Source organism: Leptopilina heterotoma, unplaced genomic scaffold, assembly GCF_015476425.1.
Source record: "Leptopilina heterotoma isolate Lh14 unplaced genomic scaffold, ASM1547642v1 Lhet_299, whole genome shotgun sequence".
Taxonomy (NCBI): Eukaryota; Metazoa; Arthropoda; class Insecta; order Hymenoptera; family Figitidae; genus Leptopilina; species Leptopilina heterotoma.
The window spans coordinates 329022-344071 of record NW_025111002.1 but is presented as its reverse complement, the minus strand read 5'-3'; the positions used below and the strand labels follow the sequence as shown (position 1 = coordinate 344071).

The 15050-nt window shown below is 27.7% G+C and overlaps 3 protein-coding genes across 4 annotated transcripts; 1 reads left to right on the top strand and 2 right to left on the bottom strand.

Annotated features, from left to right (window-relative positions):
- Nucleotides 1-76: 76 nt before the first annotated feature.
- On the bottom strand, nucleotides 77-2402 carry LOC122504478. Its single transcript, XM_043615607.1, has 3 exons — nucleotides 1078-2402; nucleotides 763-1000; nucleotides 77-665 (listed from the first exon to the last, which is right to left on the bottom strand). The coding sequence occupies exons 1-3, from the start codon at nucleotides 1424-1426 to the stop codon at nucleotides 77-79; spliced, it is 1176 nt and encodes a 391-aa protein (XP_043471542.1). The 5' UTR covers nucleotides 1427-2402.
- A 217-nt stretch (nucleotides 2403-2619) lies between these two features.
- LOC122504454 (EH domain-containing protein 3) lies at nucleotides 2620-10331 on the bottom strand. Of its 2 annotated transcripts, none has more exons than XM_043615578.1 (7): nucleotides 10209-10331; nucleotides 5750-6259; nucleotides 5361-5674; nucleotides 5137-5245; nucleotides 4749-5067; nucleotides 4512-4682; nucleotides 2620-4297 (listed from the first exon to the last, which is right to left on the bottom strand). In XM_043615578.1, exons 2-7 carry the CDS (start codon nucleotides 6233-6235, stop codon nucleotides 4092-4094), a joined length of 1605 nt encoding a protein of 534 aa, XP_043471513.1. In that variant the 5' UTR covers nucleotides 6236-6259; nucleotides 10209-10331; the 3' UTR covers nucleotides 2620-4091. The 2 variants fall into 2 exon arrangements, with proteins under 2 accessions (XP_043471513.1, XP_043471511.1); XM_043615576.1 differs by lacking the exon at nucleotides 10209-10331 and adding an exon at nucleotides 7431-7628.
- On the top strand, nucleotides 9478-14950 carry LOC122504457. Its single transcript, XM_043615582.1, has 4 exons — nucleotides 9478-10486; nucleotides 13708-14027; nucleotides 14111-14267; nucleotides 14548-14950. Exons 1-3 carry the CDS (start codon nucleotides 10162-10164, stop codon nucleotides 14258-14260), a joined length of 795 nt encoding a protein of 264 aa, XP_043471517.1. The 5' UTR covers nucleotides 9478-10161; the 3' UTR covers nucleotides 14261-14267; nucleotides 14548-14950.
- Nucleotides 14951-15050: the final 100 nt, after the last annotated feature.

The window sequence follows — 15050 nt, the reverse complement described above, 5'->3', positions numbered from 1 at the left end:
ATTAATTTCACTGCATATTTCCTTTCCCCGCAAAATACATACATGTACACTTAATTTTTTATTTATTTTTTTTTATTTAAACTCGACTTTCACGAATATCAGGCAAAACTTGAAAATCTCTTGGATCGTCAGAATCTGCTGAATTAACATTAAATGAAGTCTCTGGAAAATTTTCTATTGACAATATTCTATTATTACTAGTGTGAGCATCTCGATTTCGTTCATTATTTCGAAAAGTTTCATCAAGTTCTAAATTAAAATTCGACTGAGGCTCTTCCCTGGCAATGTTTCTCGAATTTTCTATTCCATTTTGATTAATATTATTTTCTTCACACAAGGATGTTTCGTTTCTTGATTGTGGGAATTCGTCGTTCGAATTGATGTAAAGTGAAGAAATGGAATTTATATTGTCCACTTGTGGATGAATGTCTTGTTCAAAGTGGCAAGCACTGTTTAAAAAATATCCATCCAGATTTAGAGAAGAATTCCTGGCGCAAGCTATACTTTGACTAGAAAAATTGTTGGCCATTGAATAAAAACTATTTATTGGATTTGGTATGATGCGATGACCACTTTCACTTCCTAATGATCTCATTTCAAGTTCTTCTTTACTTCCACCGTAGGTTGCGTCTATGACATCAATATCATAAGGCAAAGTGGCGAATCTAGTGTAATACAATTTATTTAAATATTAGTAACTTGTATTCTTTTAGCGTTTTGCCCACATTCCAAGTAAAATAATAATAATAATAATAATAATACCTGTGTAGTAGAATGTCAGAGTAGGAAGGAGGAACTGATCCTTCTTCTTTTCCACCATAAATACTTTCATATGTTGGAGGTGGAAATCTGTTGTCCGTTAAACTGTCTTTACTCGGTGATTCACCATCTGTTGTTAAAATGCTTCCGTGACTACTTTGCAGTTGGTGACGATTTATGATTCTTGGATTATCAGCGTTCATCTGAATAGCACGTCCACTCAATTCAACTAAATCCAGCCCTGTAAAATGAAAATGTGTAAAATGAATAAATTTTGATTATGCGAAAGGCGATATATGGAATGAAAAATGTACTTGCCAGTATTATCAGTTTGAAATTGATTGAAAACAGTACTGTCAACGACGAGCATTCTTCCGTGCGGCAAAAGAATGATAGTAGGTGTAGCAACCATTCGTGATCGGTCTTCAATATTAAATTGACTGACATCCACCGATTCGGGGTCCTCCAATTGACAGCAACAGTATTTCTTGCAGAGACTTCTGCAAAATGGAGCACCCCAACAGCAGTAGGCGAAAATAAAGAGGAGGACAGCCAGCATGACTAGCAGGGCTGCAACCCCTTGACTCTGTTGATTTACAGCCGACAAACTGGAGCTGCTTGTGATTCTTTCAATATCGTAGCCATCAAAACTTGGATTGCCATTCATCGTGATTCTTTGTAGTATTATTGTATACAATATTAAACACACTTATTGACAATAACTCGTTCGCATAGTTTCTGTACATCTATTTGAAAAGATTTTCAACACATCATTGCGATTTAAAAGTGAAAGTTATTGGACACACATATTAATATTCAACTGTAATTCAGTCTTGCATAATCACCAAAAAATATCGAAAGTTTACTTTTCATCTTATTCATATTGATCAAGTTTTAATAAAGGGAACAAATTATTATTTTTAATTTATTCATTATTTATGAAAATTCAATTGAAAAGAAAATTGCTAGGTGTATAATATAAGAAAGTTTTCAAACTCTTTTCGTTTGAAATTAAGAAAAATTAAAAAGAAATTTCTTAAAAACATATTATGGGAATGTGACTTCTTTGCAAAAATATAAGGTAAAGAATAATCCAATGTAGTTGCTTGAGGAAAATAATAATGTTTACATGTATAAAATAAAGTTCTTCGACTGAACCCTTTGTTGTAAATTGTACTTTAATATTGGGGTGATTCTAGGCAAATTTTTCAAAATTAAACACTATTTATTTTTTTACAAAGAGTTATATCCGCGAAAATTTCCTGATCAGACTGACCAGTGCGCAATATTGGTTTCCATTTCGCAGGCGCAGTGCCATAATATATAAGTACCATTATTGTCTTATATGATGATTGTGAATTTAGAAACAATTACATTATCTTTGGTCATTTGAAAATTATTTTTAAATGCTAGAAAAAGTCTATTATATTACCCACAAGAATTTTTAGACAAACAACTTTTGTATTTACATCATCATTATATCTTTTGAGATTCTTCAAATTGTCTTATACCAATAAATAATAAATGTTTTCAAGAAAAGTTTTACAAGATTTATATATTGACACATTAAACATTTTCATAGTAGGATATATGTATACTGTATAATCCAGGTCAAGATCAAATTAATCAATCCTTATAAAGTATAGAATAATAGAGTCGTTAACTCAAAACTTTAATTATTAAAAATTCTCAGAGAACAACTTAATAAACTGAACGATAAATGAATACCTATAATTAAAAATTTTGGAAATTAATGTATAATTTTCAAAAATAGATTTGAAAATTACATTCCAAGAGAAATATATTGTAGGCAAAATATTTTCAAATACTTATATATATTTTTCAAAAGTACAATTAAAGTGTATTAAAAATATAAATTTATTTCAATTGTAAGTGGAATATTTTCAAAAATGTTTCATCACGTATATACCTATTTACAAATAAAAGCAGCAAGTCAAGTTTTGCATTGCAACCCGTATAATATTACTAGATCATCACGTAATATTACATTAAAGTTTCGCAAAATTGCAGTTTAATGTAAACCTCTATTGCCAACTGCCTTTATTTACTGTGATAAAGCGGACATTTTAATTTTACTCAAAAGTAAAACTAATTTATATTCTTATTATTATCATCGTGATGTTCGGGTAATATTACATGTTTGGATTAACCTGCATAACGTGATGTAAACGTATACCCTTATACATACAATAATTTTATGTATATTATTATGTCAGTAACAGTAACCTTAACTCAAAGATAAGCAGATATTCGAGTCAGTTTGGAAGGCACGCAAATATTAAAAGCAAAAGTTTTTAAAAATATTTTTTGTAATATAGGAAAAAATGATCTTAAATGAAAATGTCTTTTCTTGTTAATAGAATGACATTACATTCTAAACTTTATGCAGCTCTGTAGATGTTAAAATGCACAAAACTCGGCAACTTTTTGAAATCATTTCTTCACAATGTTTCTGAATTGTATAATCATTACAGGAAATAAGTAGGTATGCATTGATCACAAATGATACAAATTTCTTGGAATGCAAATAGCAATAAACTAATAGGAATAAATTGTATATAGGTGAATTATTGCTTTACAAAATTGTGCGTGTCATTACATGCCTATAAATGTACTTTTTTTTTTAAATTTCCAACATTTGTGTATTCATTTTCACTCAAAATAATAATTAAAATAATTAAAATTGTGTTTTATAATAAAATTTCTTTATATGATTCTCACAATTAAACCCTATATTGTTAAATACAAGAAAATAAATTATTTATAAAGTTGATCGTTAATATGCATAATAAAGTTCAAGCACAATATATATATTTTAATTTTTATCATTTGTCAGAAGCGCATGCAGACTAAATTTTACTCTGCATATGTTTCTGATATCTATACATATGTATATAATAATTATGCAGAATACTACTATTTTTGAATAATATAAAAAAAACTAATAAATTAATCATCTCCAAATGTTTACTTGCCTATATCAATGCAAGTAATAGAGTAGCACTTACTTTTCAGATAAATATAATAATATGAGATTATTTACAAATTACAAATAAAAATTTCATGTTTAAATTGAAAATACATTTTTTGGAAATTATATATTAATTTAAATTAAATAATATAACACAAAGCTTAGTGCCCTCTCTAAGAATAAATGAAATAAACATATACATATGTATACGTTTATAATATTGTGTGTATGTATGTGTACGTATTAAAGATATTGCAATTTTCAATTGCGCAGTTTAATGTTCTTTGAAAAATATTTTTTAGTAGTACATTGCCTAGATATCATTTTAGAAATGTTGACTTCATAAATCGCGTTTTGATGGTGGTATTAAATGATCTGGTAGTTCTGTTGGAAGATCGTAACCTTCTATTTTAACATTAATTAAATGCATTGCAAGGGCAAATTCATCTGAATCAAGATATCCGTCTTTATCAATATCTGAAAGCTTCCAGATTTTTCCCAACACACTATTAGGAAGTTTTGATTTCACCATTTCCAACTTGGCAGCTGAAATAATCAATTCAAAATATTAACTCTAGTGCTAAAGAAAAAACAAAAGTGACTATTATTATGCTGACATTTTTTTGATTGTTTTATAAACATAAAATTTTTCATACAGAACTCTTTCTCTCTCTCTCTCTCTCTCTCTCTCTCTCTCTCTCTCTCTCTCTCTTTTTTTTTTTTTTTTTTTTGTCAGTAATATTTAAATATATTGACATACCTGCACCGGTTATTTTACCATCTGAAGGTCCAAGAGAATCAAATACAGTATCGTATTTATATCTCTCTTTATTAACAATCCATTCTGATTCGCCAGCACCAGCATCAATTCCTTCTCCCCTTTTATATCCAAATGGACTAATTTGATCCTCAACTCCTTCAAAAGCTCCGCCTGTTTTATTAACAATGTTAATATGTGATGAAAAAGATTTAGAATAGATATTTAGAATAGACTCACCCTTAATAAGTGGGTCCGAAGTCGATACTGATTCCTCGTGAGGAATCATTGCCATTAATTTTGCAATGTCTTCTGACAACATTTTATCAACAACCTCTAAAAGTCTTGGCTTGATGGGATTAAATTTTGTGAAATCATGGTGTGAAAGATTTTCTTGCATTTTTTTCAAGTCGGGAAAGTCGCCTGGCGAAATTTGTTGCTCTCGTTGAATTTGATCGTAAATTTGACCAAGATTTTTGATTAGTTCCTTCTTTTTTGTGTCTTTGCCAAATACAGTAGGCATGTCTTTTCTCAAGGCACTTATTATGTAGGCATGAACCTTGAATTAAAAAAATCGTTTATTAATAAAAGTGTATTCATTCGTAAAAATATTTAAATGTATATTTACTTTTGCTAATCGCGCTCTCTTTATCAGGTCGTTTAATTTTCTAAGCGCAGCATTTCTGGGTAGTGATTGCATATCCTTGAAAAGATCTTGCTCTTCGTCTTCAAATAATCTGGAAAATTGTTTCAACTTTAAATCATTGTCCCATCATTTCAACGCCTTGATTAAAAGAAAATCGATAAAACGAAAGAAAATAATAATTAATAGGTATAAATTAAAAAATTAACCTTCTATTAACGTCGTATCTAAGTGGCTGATCCCAAAACGATCCTATATAAACCCTTGCAACCTCCGGGGTTTGTAAAACTTTCCCCAATGACCACATCAATGCTCCGTATACTCTCATCAACTGTTGGTGGTCAATCATATCAGCCTTGTTCAAAACAATCCTTATTTTGTCATCGTGTCCTCTTAGTGCCTCTATTGACCGACGAAATTCATCGGATATATCCAACTTGTGAGCATCAAAAAGCAAAATAATTCTATCTACTCTTTCTGCAAACCATTCCAAAACACCCGTAAAGTCGTAACCTCTGTCCACCTGTAAACATTAATTGTGCAATAAATAATATCAATCATGATTGTATATTATAATATTATTAAGCAATAAATTTACCCTTTGCTTTTCACCCGAGAGAATGCCAGGAGTGTCAACAATAGAGATGCCCTTGAGAACAGGAGATGTAACGGTTGAACATTGAAATCGGTTTAAAAATGCATTTCCAAATTTCGAGAGGGGTCGGAATTGTTTATTTGGATCGACCACGAGAGCATTTCCAGGAATAACTCCCTCCTTATCGTCATACATAACAGCAATAAATCTATCTGTAGTTGGTTCTGGTCCAATTCGAATTCCAGGAAATTCTCTTTCAAGTAAATATTTAATAAAAGTGGTTTTTCCAGTAGAATATTGACCTACCAAGAGAATCATTGGTTTTGCATCGAAATCAGGATCGTCCAATTGTGGTGAATGGAAATCATGAAACTGATGAAACTGCTCAAGAGGCAGTAATTTTGATTTGTAAATTTTCTTTAAACCTTCAGTAACATTTTCAAAGAGTTCTTGCTTTCCACTGTCATCACGATTCAACCAACTAAACATGTTGGCAGTTATAAAATTCTTATCCTGAAAAAATAAAAACTAACTTTAGAATAAACATTGCTTATCTTCCGTATTTGCTTTTAAATAAATAAATATAATTTAAAAACATTTTCGTACTTTGGATTACTTTAATTATATATTTAAATTTATATAATGATGTGTTATCACATCAAAAATCAGAGGTTATTAAAGATAATTGATACGATACTGAGAAATTCTAATATAGAATTGCAACTTTTTTAAATTCAACTTCATTTCAATAGAAAAAAAAATTTAAGTAATATTTGAAATGCATTTTTATATTACATATCTCCTTTATCCTCTTATTCAATAATAATTAGACTCGTCTATTGTAGAAAAAGTACTAATGAGCGTATACACTTGTGTCAGTGTCCTAGTTAGGAAAGCTGTGAGAGATATTATATAGAACTGATTTTAAAAACTTTCCTAAATTATCAACACTTTTCTCCTTAATCAAAAAGTTACATCAGTCCTTAATAATATAAAATATCTTCATTACATGAATATTTTCCACTTTCATAAAAAAAAGTATTAGGAACAATATCTTAATTAGAAACATTTTTATTTTCTCAAAGCAAGATTTTGTATTTTAAATTGTTTTCCAATTATTTTATTAGCATGTACCTATACACTAATACACATTTTATCATTTTTCTATTAATATATATGTAATAAAATAAACTCATTCTAGGAAACCATAACTTTTCAATATAAGAACCTGAATTGTCATTAAAACACTCGCTCTCAATTAATGTACATATTATGTTATAAATAAATATTCTTTAGACTGCTAATTATTTTTAGCACGCATTTATCAAATCACAAATTCAATATAACTAAAATATTAAATAAAAAAAGTAAGTGATCAAAAGTCACGTGCTGATAATAGATTTATATACATGTACTACATAATATGTTAAGTATATCGTTTATCAAGAAAAGTAGGGACTTGAAAAAACAGTTAAAACTTTAAATAATGTTTAAAATAAAAGCATAAAAATGATTGTTAGTAAAACAATCAATGAAGATTTATTTAGTTCCTCAAGTATTTAAATTTTACAAAATTAAATCTATTTCTGACATTCTTATAAATTATAAAAAATATTCAATGTAATGTATTTTAATTGAGACACTCTGAAAGTCCTGCTGAATTTTGATTTGGTATAATGCTTACTTTTCTTTAATTATTTCACAATAACTGCTTTTTTCAGTTATTATTTTTATATGTATTAAATTAAATTCTTTAATATTTAGCAGGCGGATACTGTCACACACTACTGTTAAGGTTACGATAGTCACACCTCATACCACCTCATACTAATACTATATATGTATATATGTATATAGTATATACTATACTAAACCACACTCCAATGACCACCAAGACCAGTGACGTGACCATGCAGTGTCATTCTTGGTTGGTTGGTGTTGTTGAAATTCATAAAACCAGGGATGGGAAAGAATCAGTGTGCAGAAAAGAGAGAGAGAGAGAGAGAGAGAGAGAGAGAGAGAGAGAGAGAGAGAGAGAGAGAGAGAGGAAAACGTTATGGTGCAGTCACATCTTGTTATGCATAGCTCATCAGGGTGCAGTCCCATGCTGAGCAGAAAACAGAATGCAAAGCAGAATTTCGTGAGTGCAAGAGAGATAGTCAGATATCACTATCCTTTACACTCTCACGAAATTCTGCTTTGCATTGTGTTTTCTGCTCAACATGGGACCGTACCCTCATCAAGGTGCTTCTATACCTCCGGTGGATTGGTCAAGCAATCGGCTCGATGAATTTTCACGGTCGGAAAATGTACTTTCATGGCGGGTATTTTTGAATAAATAAATGTTGAAAAGGTTTTTACTTGAAAATTTATTTAAAAAAATGATTTTATCATAGAAATTCTTTTGAAATTTATGTTAAAAAACATGTTTTATTTTAAAAGTTATCAAATTTTAATTCAAAATGTTTTAATTTTCCAAAGAAGTGTAAAAAGCCTAATGTTTTTGAAATGCTAGTACAGACTGTTGGTTATGAATGTACATAACCTAGCGTTGTGTTGTCGTGCTTGTGATATTATATTCTAAATTTAATGATTTTATTATTATTATATTAAATAATAATGAACAGACAACACAACGCTAGGTTATGTACATTCATAACAAACAGTCTGTATCGTCTGTACTAGCATTTCAAAAACATTAGGCTTTTTACACTTCTTTGGAAAATTAAAACATTTTGAATTAAAATTTGACAACTTTTAAAATAAAACATGTTTTTTAACATAAATTTGAAAAGAATTTCTATGATAAAATCATTTTTTTAAATAAATTTTCAAGTAAAAACCTTTTCAACATTTACTTATTCAAAAATACCCGCCATGAAAGTACATTTTCCGACCGTGAAAATTCATCGAGCCGATTGCTTGACCAATCCACCGGAGGTATAGAAGCACCTTCACTTACAATTACAAGAGTGTATTATTGCGTTGGTTGCTATGGCAGAGAGGCCTTAATGTAATGCAATTGACTTTAGAAATAGCTGCGTGACATAATTTCACTCTACATTTTTTTTGTTTTGGGAAGAAGTAAGAAAATGTAGAGCCACTTTCATGTCAGAGAGAAAGACGAAAATGGTTTGTGATCACCGTCACCACAATAATTGTTGGTGAACGAGATGATGCATGAGATAGAAAAGGACAAAAATTCATACTTGACGTTCGCCAACTATTTCCGCCGCGAAGCTATTGTGTGTTGGCCTTTTAAACCGAAATTAACCGAAATCAAAAAATTATGAGTGCAAGAAAGATAGATTGATACTGACATCTCTCTTGTTCTCATGATTTTCTACTTATAGGTACAAAAGATACAAAATAACCAACCAATCAATGTTTTGTTTTTTTCATGTTTATTTTCCTTGGAAAATTAAATGATATTGTTAAAGCATTTATATTCTATTCCTTAAATTCTTGACAAATATTAAACTTTTTAATTATGATATTGGTAATTGGGATTACATTACTTTAGCTCTGTTTAATAACGAAAAAAGTTTGGAACCCATTAAATTTTCTCTAATATTTTTATTCAATTTATTAAAAATATATTATTTGCCCATTAAAATTACAGCAAATACATTTATAATCTTTATATTATATAAGTAATATAATGAAAATTGACAATGTTTTTAATTTCAAGTCAATTTAATAATAATAATCATGTACCTATGCGATAGAAAAGAACATAAATATATTTGTTTCCTTTTCTACAAAAATCATTCTTGGCCTTCAGAAAAGACTTTGATGATAACTTTATTATTTATGTCAGAGACGGATTGTTAGGTTTCCAAGTTTGTGGTGAAAATTTGTTAGTAATAAGGATAAACATTGGTAGATGTGCAATTTTAAAGAATCATTTATGTATTAAACATTTACCAAATTATTTTACTTTTACGACTTAACAAATGGTTTGCATAATTTTCTTTACAGTCAAATTAACTTTACGTGCCATTGAATAACATGTGGATTCGTATGATATGATGATATATTGTATTACTATACACAGATATATAAACGTATACATATATGTATATCTCTTTTTTTGTTCCGATAAAAAGACCATAATGTATTAGTGTCGTTTAGAGTTGAATAGTTGTCAAGAAATCAAGTTGCAGCAACCAGTACACAAGCAACAAATATTGGATCCATTATTAATCTTGCAGTTTTCATTGCGTATACGCATTATCATCATTATCTGTTTCCATACAACAAAGAAAGAAAATTTAAAATTCACCTGTTGCTATAGTGACACTGAGAATTCAACTGCGAATTTATTAAGATTGAAGCAAGGTGCGGCATATAATACCAAAAAAAAGAGGTTTCAAAGAGGAACCTAGTGTAAAAGTTAATTATCTTATAAAAAAATGTCATTTCTTTCAAATTTGAAAGACAAATTTGAAAATGTACTTACTGTAGACGCTACGCCAACGACCCCTCGAACGCCTGCTGAAGATGATCTTCTTGATCTATTTGATATAAATGGATCTCCACTCTCAAAAATTTCTGGAAGTGGATCATCTGTTTTCACACCAACTACAGAACAGTCTCGACAATCTGCATGTGAATTTGAAGCGACCTCGGATATTAAATTTCCGTGTGGTAAAGGCAAATATCCGGAAGATGACGTGAACACCGATTCCGGACAAGAGAAAAAAAACAATGGGTATAAAAAGAAACATAAATCAAGAGGTAATGCATTGCTATAAATGTTTAATATAAGAATTGGACAAAAAATATTTCTTTCAAGTGAATAAATAATAAATATTTGGTATATGTATAATATATTTTTTATTTAAGAAAATAGATATCATGTAAAATAAAACAAATTGTTTATTAATTTTTTTTTCTCTGTTATTCTGAAATAAGAAATAAAAAAAAATATTTTCACAAATGGCAAGAAATTTTTCAATATAAAAAATGTGGTACTTTTTTATTTTTTAAAATAATTATAATGTTAAACTTTTGATGACGTACTTATGGGTAGCTCCATGCCTAAAAAATCAAAGTTGTCCCCTACTTCTTCGATTTTGTTAAAACATCGAAAATTTGAAATGGAATACATGCCAGTAAAAAACCCTAAATCGATTTCGAAAAATTTTGAAAAATTTTGGATTTACGAGGTTTTTAAAAATTTTTTTGAAATTTTGAAAATGGTATATCTCAAAGGAAAATGAATAAAATTTAATGAAATTTTCAGGGAATGCTTATTGTTTACAGACAATTTAAGAAAATATTTTATAAAAAAAAAAATTTTTTTTTTAAACAAATTATTTAAAAAATAATTTTTAAATAAACAATTTTTTGAAAAGTGCCATTTTTTTTTGCTTTTAATAACAACGATCCGATTCCCACTTATTTCACGAGTATTTTCCAAAAAAAAAATCGATGGAGGGTCTGAAACTTTAGGAGATATTGAATTTTTTGTCCTTGCGCGCAACCGTAAAAAGCGAATTTTCAGGCTATACTCTGCATACAAACTAATGTTCAAAATCACCTATAATTCGTAAATTTTAACCGAATTCAATTTTTCTTTTTGGAAAATGTCAGGCTATAAATTTGTAAGAATACTGTGCATTTTTTAAATTTATATTTGTTTAAACAAATTATTATTATTATTGTTAATTACTAACTTTTCATATATTGTACCTAGAGAGGTGTATTTTTTCCAATTTTGCAATTTACCGGACCTTACATAAATACAGATGCAGATTTAAAACATAATTATTAATATTTAAGCATGATTTAAACAAATTATTATTGTTTATTTCTAATTATTTACGAAATAGTATACTAGAAAGATGCAGTTTTTTCTAATCATGCAAATTGACCAAACTTTTTCAAATCCCGATTTACATTAAAAATAAAATTATAATTTAAACAAAAATAAGAATAATAATAATAATTTGTTTAAAAATTGTTTAAATAATAATTGTACTTTTAATTTTAATCTGGGCATGCCTATGCCAAAAAATTAAAGTTGTTCCCTAGTTCTTTGATTTCTATGAAATCAGTAGTTTATTATTATAGCTCTGGAATAAAAGCTTAACTAATATATTTTTTTAAAACAATTATTGTTATAAACATTTTTCGCAACAAAAATTTAATAAATTTTATGAAATATTTTTGACAAAGTAAATAATGATATTACATACCTACTAACGATAGGATAAGTGTTTTAGTTGTGCTGCGGTTTATTGTTATAAAAATTTTTTATTGACAAAAAATTAATAAACTTTCTTAAATTTATATGACAAATTATATAATCCAAACAAAATAACATCGTAATACAAATTAAATAATTTTATCATTATTTACTTCAGTTAAAACTCATCTGTTTAAAATAATTGTTTATAAGAATTGACCTGGTTAAAAAATTGTTTAAATAATTGTTAATAACAATTAAATTTAATATTAATTGTGTTATTTTACTTTCCAAAAGTTAATTTTACTTAATTTTGTAAAATCAATAAAGTGTTTTTGTTCTCAATGTCTCCGAAAGTATTTAAATTTCAAAAGCTTTCAATATAGGTAATTTGTTATTTATTTAATATTTATAATCGTGATTAACAAATAATTATAAAATCGTTTTCACACTTTTCATTTGCGAGTGTTCTGGGACAATTTCTCGAAGTTTCATAGAAATCGAAGAACTAGGGGACAACTTTAATTTTTTTGGCATGGACATTCTCAGATTAAAATTAAAAGTACAATTATTATTTAAACAATTTTTAAACAAATTATTATTATTATTCTTATTTTTGTTTAAATTATAATTTTATTTTTAATGTAAATCGGGATTTGAAAAAGTTTGGTCAATTTGCATGATTAGAAAAAACTGCATCTTTCTAGTATACTATTTCGTAAATAATTAGAAATAAACAATAATAATTTGTTTAAATCATGCTTAAATATTAATAATTATGTTTTAAATCTGCATCTGTATTTATGTAAGGTCCGGTAAATTGCAAAATTGGAAAAAATACACCTCTCTAGGTACAATATATGAAAAGTTAGTAATTAACAATAAAAATAATAATTTTTTTAAACAAATATAAATTTAAAAAATGCACAGTATTCTTACAAATTTATAGCCTGACATTTTCCAAAAAGAAAAATTGAATTCGGTTAAAATTTACGAATTATAGGTGATTTTGAACATTAGTTTGTATGCAGAGTATAGCCTGAAAATTCGCTTTTTACGGTTGCGCGCAAGGACAAAAAATTCAATATCTCCTAAAGTTTCAGACCCTCCATCGATTTTTTTTTTGGAAAATACTCGTGAAATAAGTGGGAATCGGATCGTTGTTATTAAAAGCAAAAAAAAATGGCACTTTTCAAAAAATTGTTTATTTAAAAATTATTTTTTAAATAATTTGTTTAAAAAAAAAATTTTTTTTTTTATAAAATATTTTCTTAAATTGTCTGTAAACAATAAGCATTCCCTGAAAATTTCATTAAATTTTATTCATTTTCCTTTGAGATATACCATTTTCAAAATTTCAAAAAAATTTTTAAAAACCTCGTAAATCCAAAATTTTTCAAAATTTTTCGAAATCGATTTAGGGTTTTTTACTGGCATGTATTCCATTTCAAATTTTCGATGTTTTAACAAAATCGAAGAAGTAGGGGACAACTTTGATTTTTTAGGCATGGAGCTACCCTTATGTAATTTAAGCTGAAATGTCTACTGATTACAATATTTTGAATTACTTTCATTATTATTGTGATTTTTATACAATTTGCATAAAATGCATTGCAAAAATTAAAAAGTTATTAAAATTAAACACTTAGAAAAAATATTACAAGCACACTTGCATATATATATATATATATATATATATATATATATAGATAAATAATTCTGTTGATATAAATAAATAAATATTTATTTGGTTTTCTTTTCATTTCAGCGAAAAATCAGAGTGGTGTAAATTACAACATAATTAATTCAAGTGATGTAAGAATATGTCCGAAAACGAGTTTCATTTGTAATATAAATCAACATATAAACGCAACAAGCAGTTTTTCACAAAAATCAAAAGCAGTAAAGTCAATGCCAATTAGTATAAGAGATCTCAGTGAATGTCAAGAAGAAATCTCCCAAAAAGATATACTTTTAATAAAAGAGCATTTGGGGTCTGGCTGGAGAGACGTTGCAAAAAAATTAAATTATTCTGATGGGCAACTTGAACAATTTCAAGAGAATTTCAGTAGTAGAGGTTTAGATGAGGTATTTAGAAAAAAATTATACTTAATAATAATAGTAATAATTTATTATATTGTATGTATGTTTTAAACGTACTACATTTTTAGATTATCTATCAATTTCTATTGGACTGGAAACGAGCAAATTCAAAGGATGCAAAATTAGGAATTCTTGTTATTGCAATGTGGTCAAGTCATCAGTACGAATGCGTTAAGGAAATTGAAAAAAGTCGCAGAAAATCCTCCAAAGTGTTTTGATGAAAAAGTATAGAAGCGATATAATCTCTTTATACTATATTATAATAATTTAATTTTCATATTCAGTTGGAAATATTCAACAATTATTATAAATAATAATAAAGGTTTAAAAAAATTGTTAATCTATCAAAATTTTAGTTTTTTGCACGTAACTTGACAATATTAAATTTTGTATAGAAATTTGTTTATATAAGTAGCAAAGAGGTGCGCAATATTCTTGCGATTATATGTTTACATTGCATTCTTAACTGCAGAATTTATTTCAACTAGGAAAATTTTGATTATAGGCGTTTGAGTTGGGACTGGAGAAATCATTGTCACTCTCTCATTGCTTCTTTTATATGCTCAAAATACTCTATCGATATAGAGACTGCCTCCGTTATTAGTGTCAATGTAAATATCATTGATTGCGGATTAATCATCATCATAAAATAAATAAGAGAATAACTTGAACTTCTCTGTCACTCTCAATGATTAAATTCTGGAAATTACGTTTACTTTTGCTTAAATGAATTAGTTAAGGGATAAATATATGTAAATAATATAGTTTATTACTCGAGGTTAATTTATAGAGTTTACTGTTAAATGTTATGTTGTGATGAATACATGTTTGCTCTTTATGTATTTGAAATAGATTTAATAACAAAAACATTTTGTAAAATATAATAAATAAAAAGAATTTGTTTTTCATTATTTGCCTAATTTATTATATAGAGAATTAAGCAGTGCGACAAATGGAAGGGGCGGAATGAAACTACAAACTAACGGAATGGGGGTAGAATATAGATGG

Excerpts from the sequence above, each read along its gene's own strand:
- LOC122504457 (XM_043615582.1), top strand. The coding sequence starts at position 10,162 with ATGTCATTTCTTTCAAATTTGAAAGACAAATTTGAAAATGTACTTACT. Across the intron at positions 10,487-13,707 it reads AAAGAAACATAAATCAAGAG|CGAAAAATCAGAGTGGTGTA; the intron begins GTAATGCATTGC and ends TTTTCATTTCAG. Across the intron at positions 14,028-14,110 it reads GTAGTAGAGGTTTAGATGAG|ATTATCTATCAATTTCTATT; the intron begins GTATTTAGAAAA and ends CTACATTTTTAG.
- LOC122504454 (XM_043615578.1), bottom strand. The coding sequence starts at position 6,235 with ATGTTTAGTTGGTTGAATCGTGATGACAGTGGAAAGCAAGAACTCTTT. Across the intron at positions 5,246-5,360 it reads AGATACGACGTTAATAGAAG|ATTATTTGAAGACGAAGAGC; the intron begins GTTAATTTTTTA and ends ACAATTTTCCAG. Across the intron at positions 5,068-5,136 it reads AGAGAGCGCGATTAGCAAAA|GTTCATGCCTACATAATAAG; the intron begins GTAAATATACAT and ends TTTTAATTCAAG.
- LOC122504478 (XM_043615607.1), bottom strand. The coding sequence starts at position 1,426 with ATGAATGGCAATCCAAGTTTTGATGGCTACGATATTGAAAGAATCACA. Across the intron at positions 1,001-1,077 it reads ATTTCAAACTGATAATACTG|GGCTGGATTTAGTTGAATTG; the intron begins GCAAGTACATTT and ends TTCATTTTACAG. Across the intron at positions 666-762 it reads TCTGACATTCTACTACACAG|ATTCGCCACTTTGCCTTATG; the intron begins GTATTATTATTA and ends GTATTACACTAG.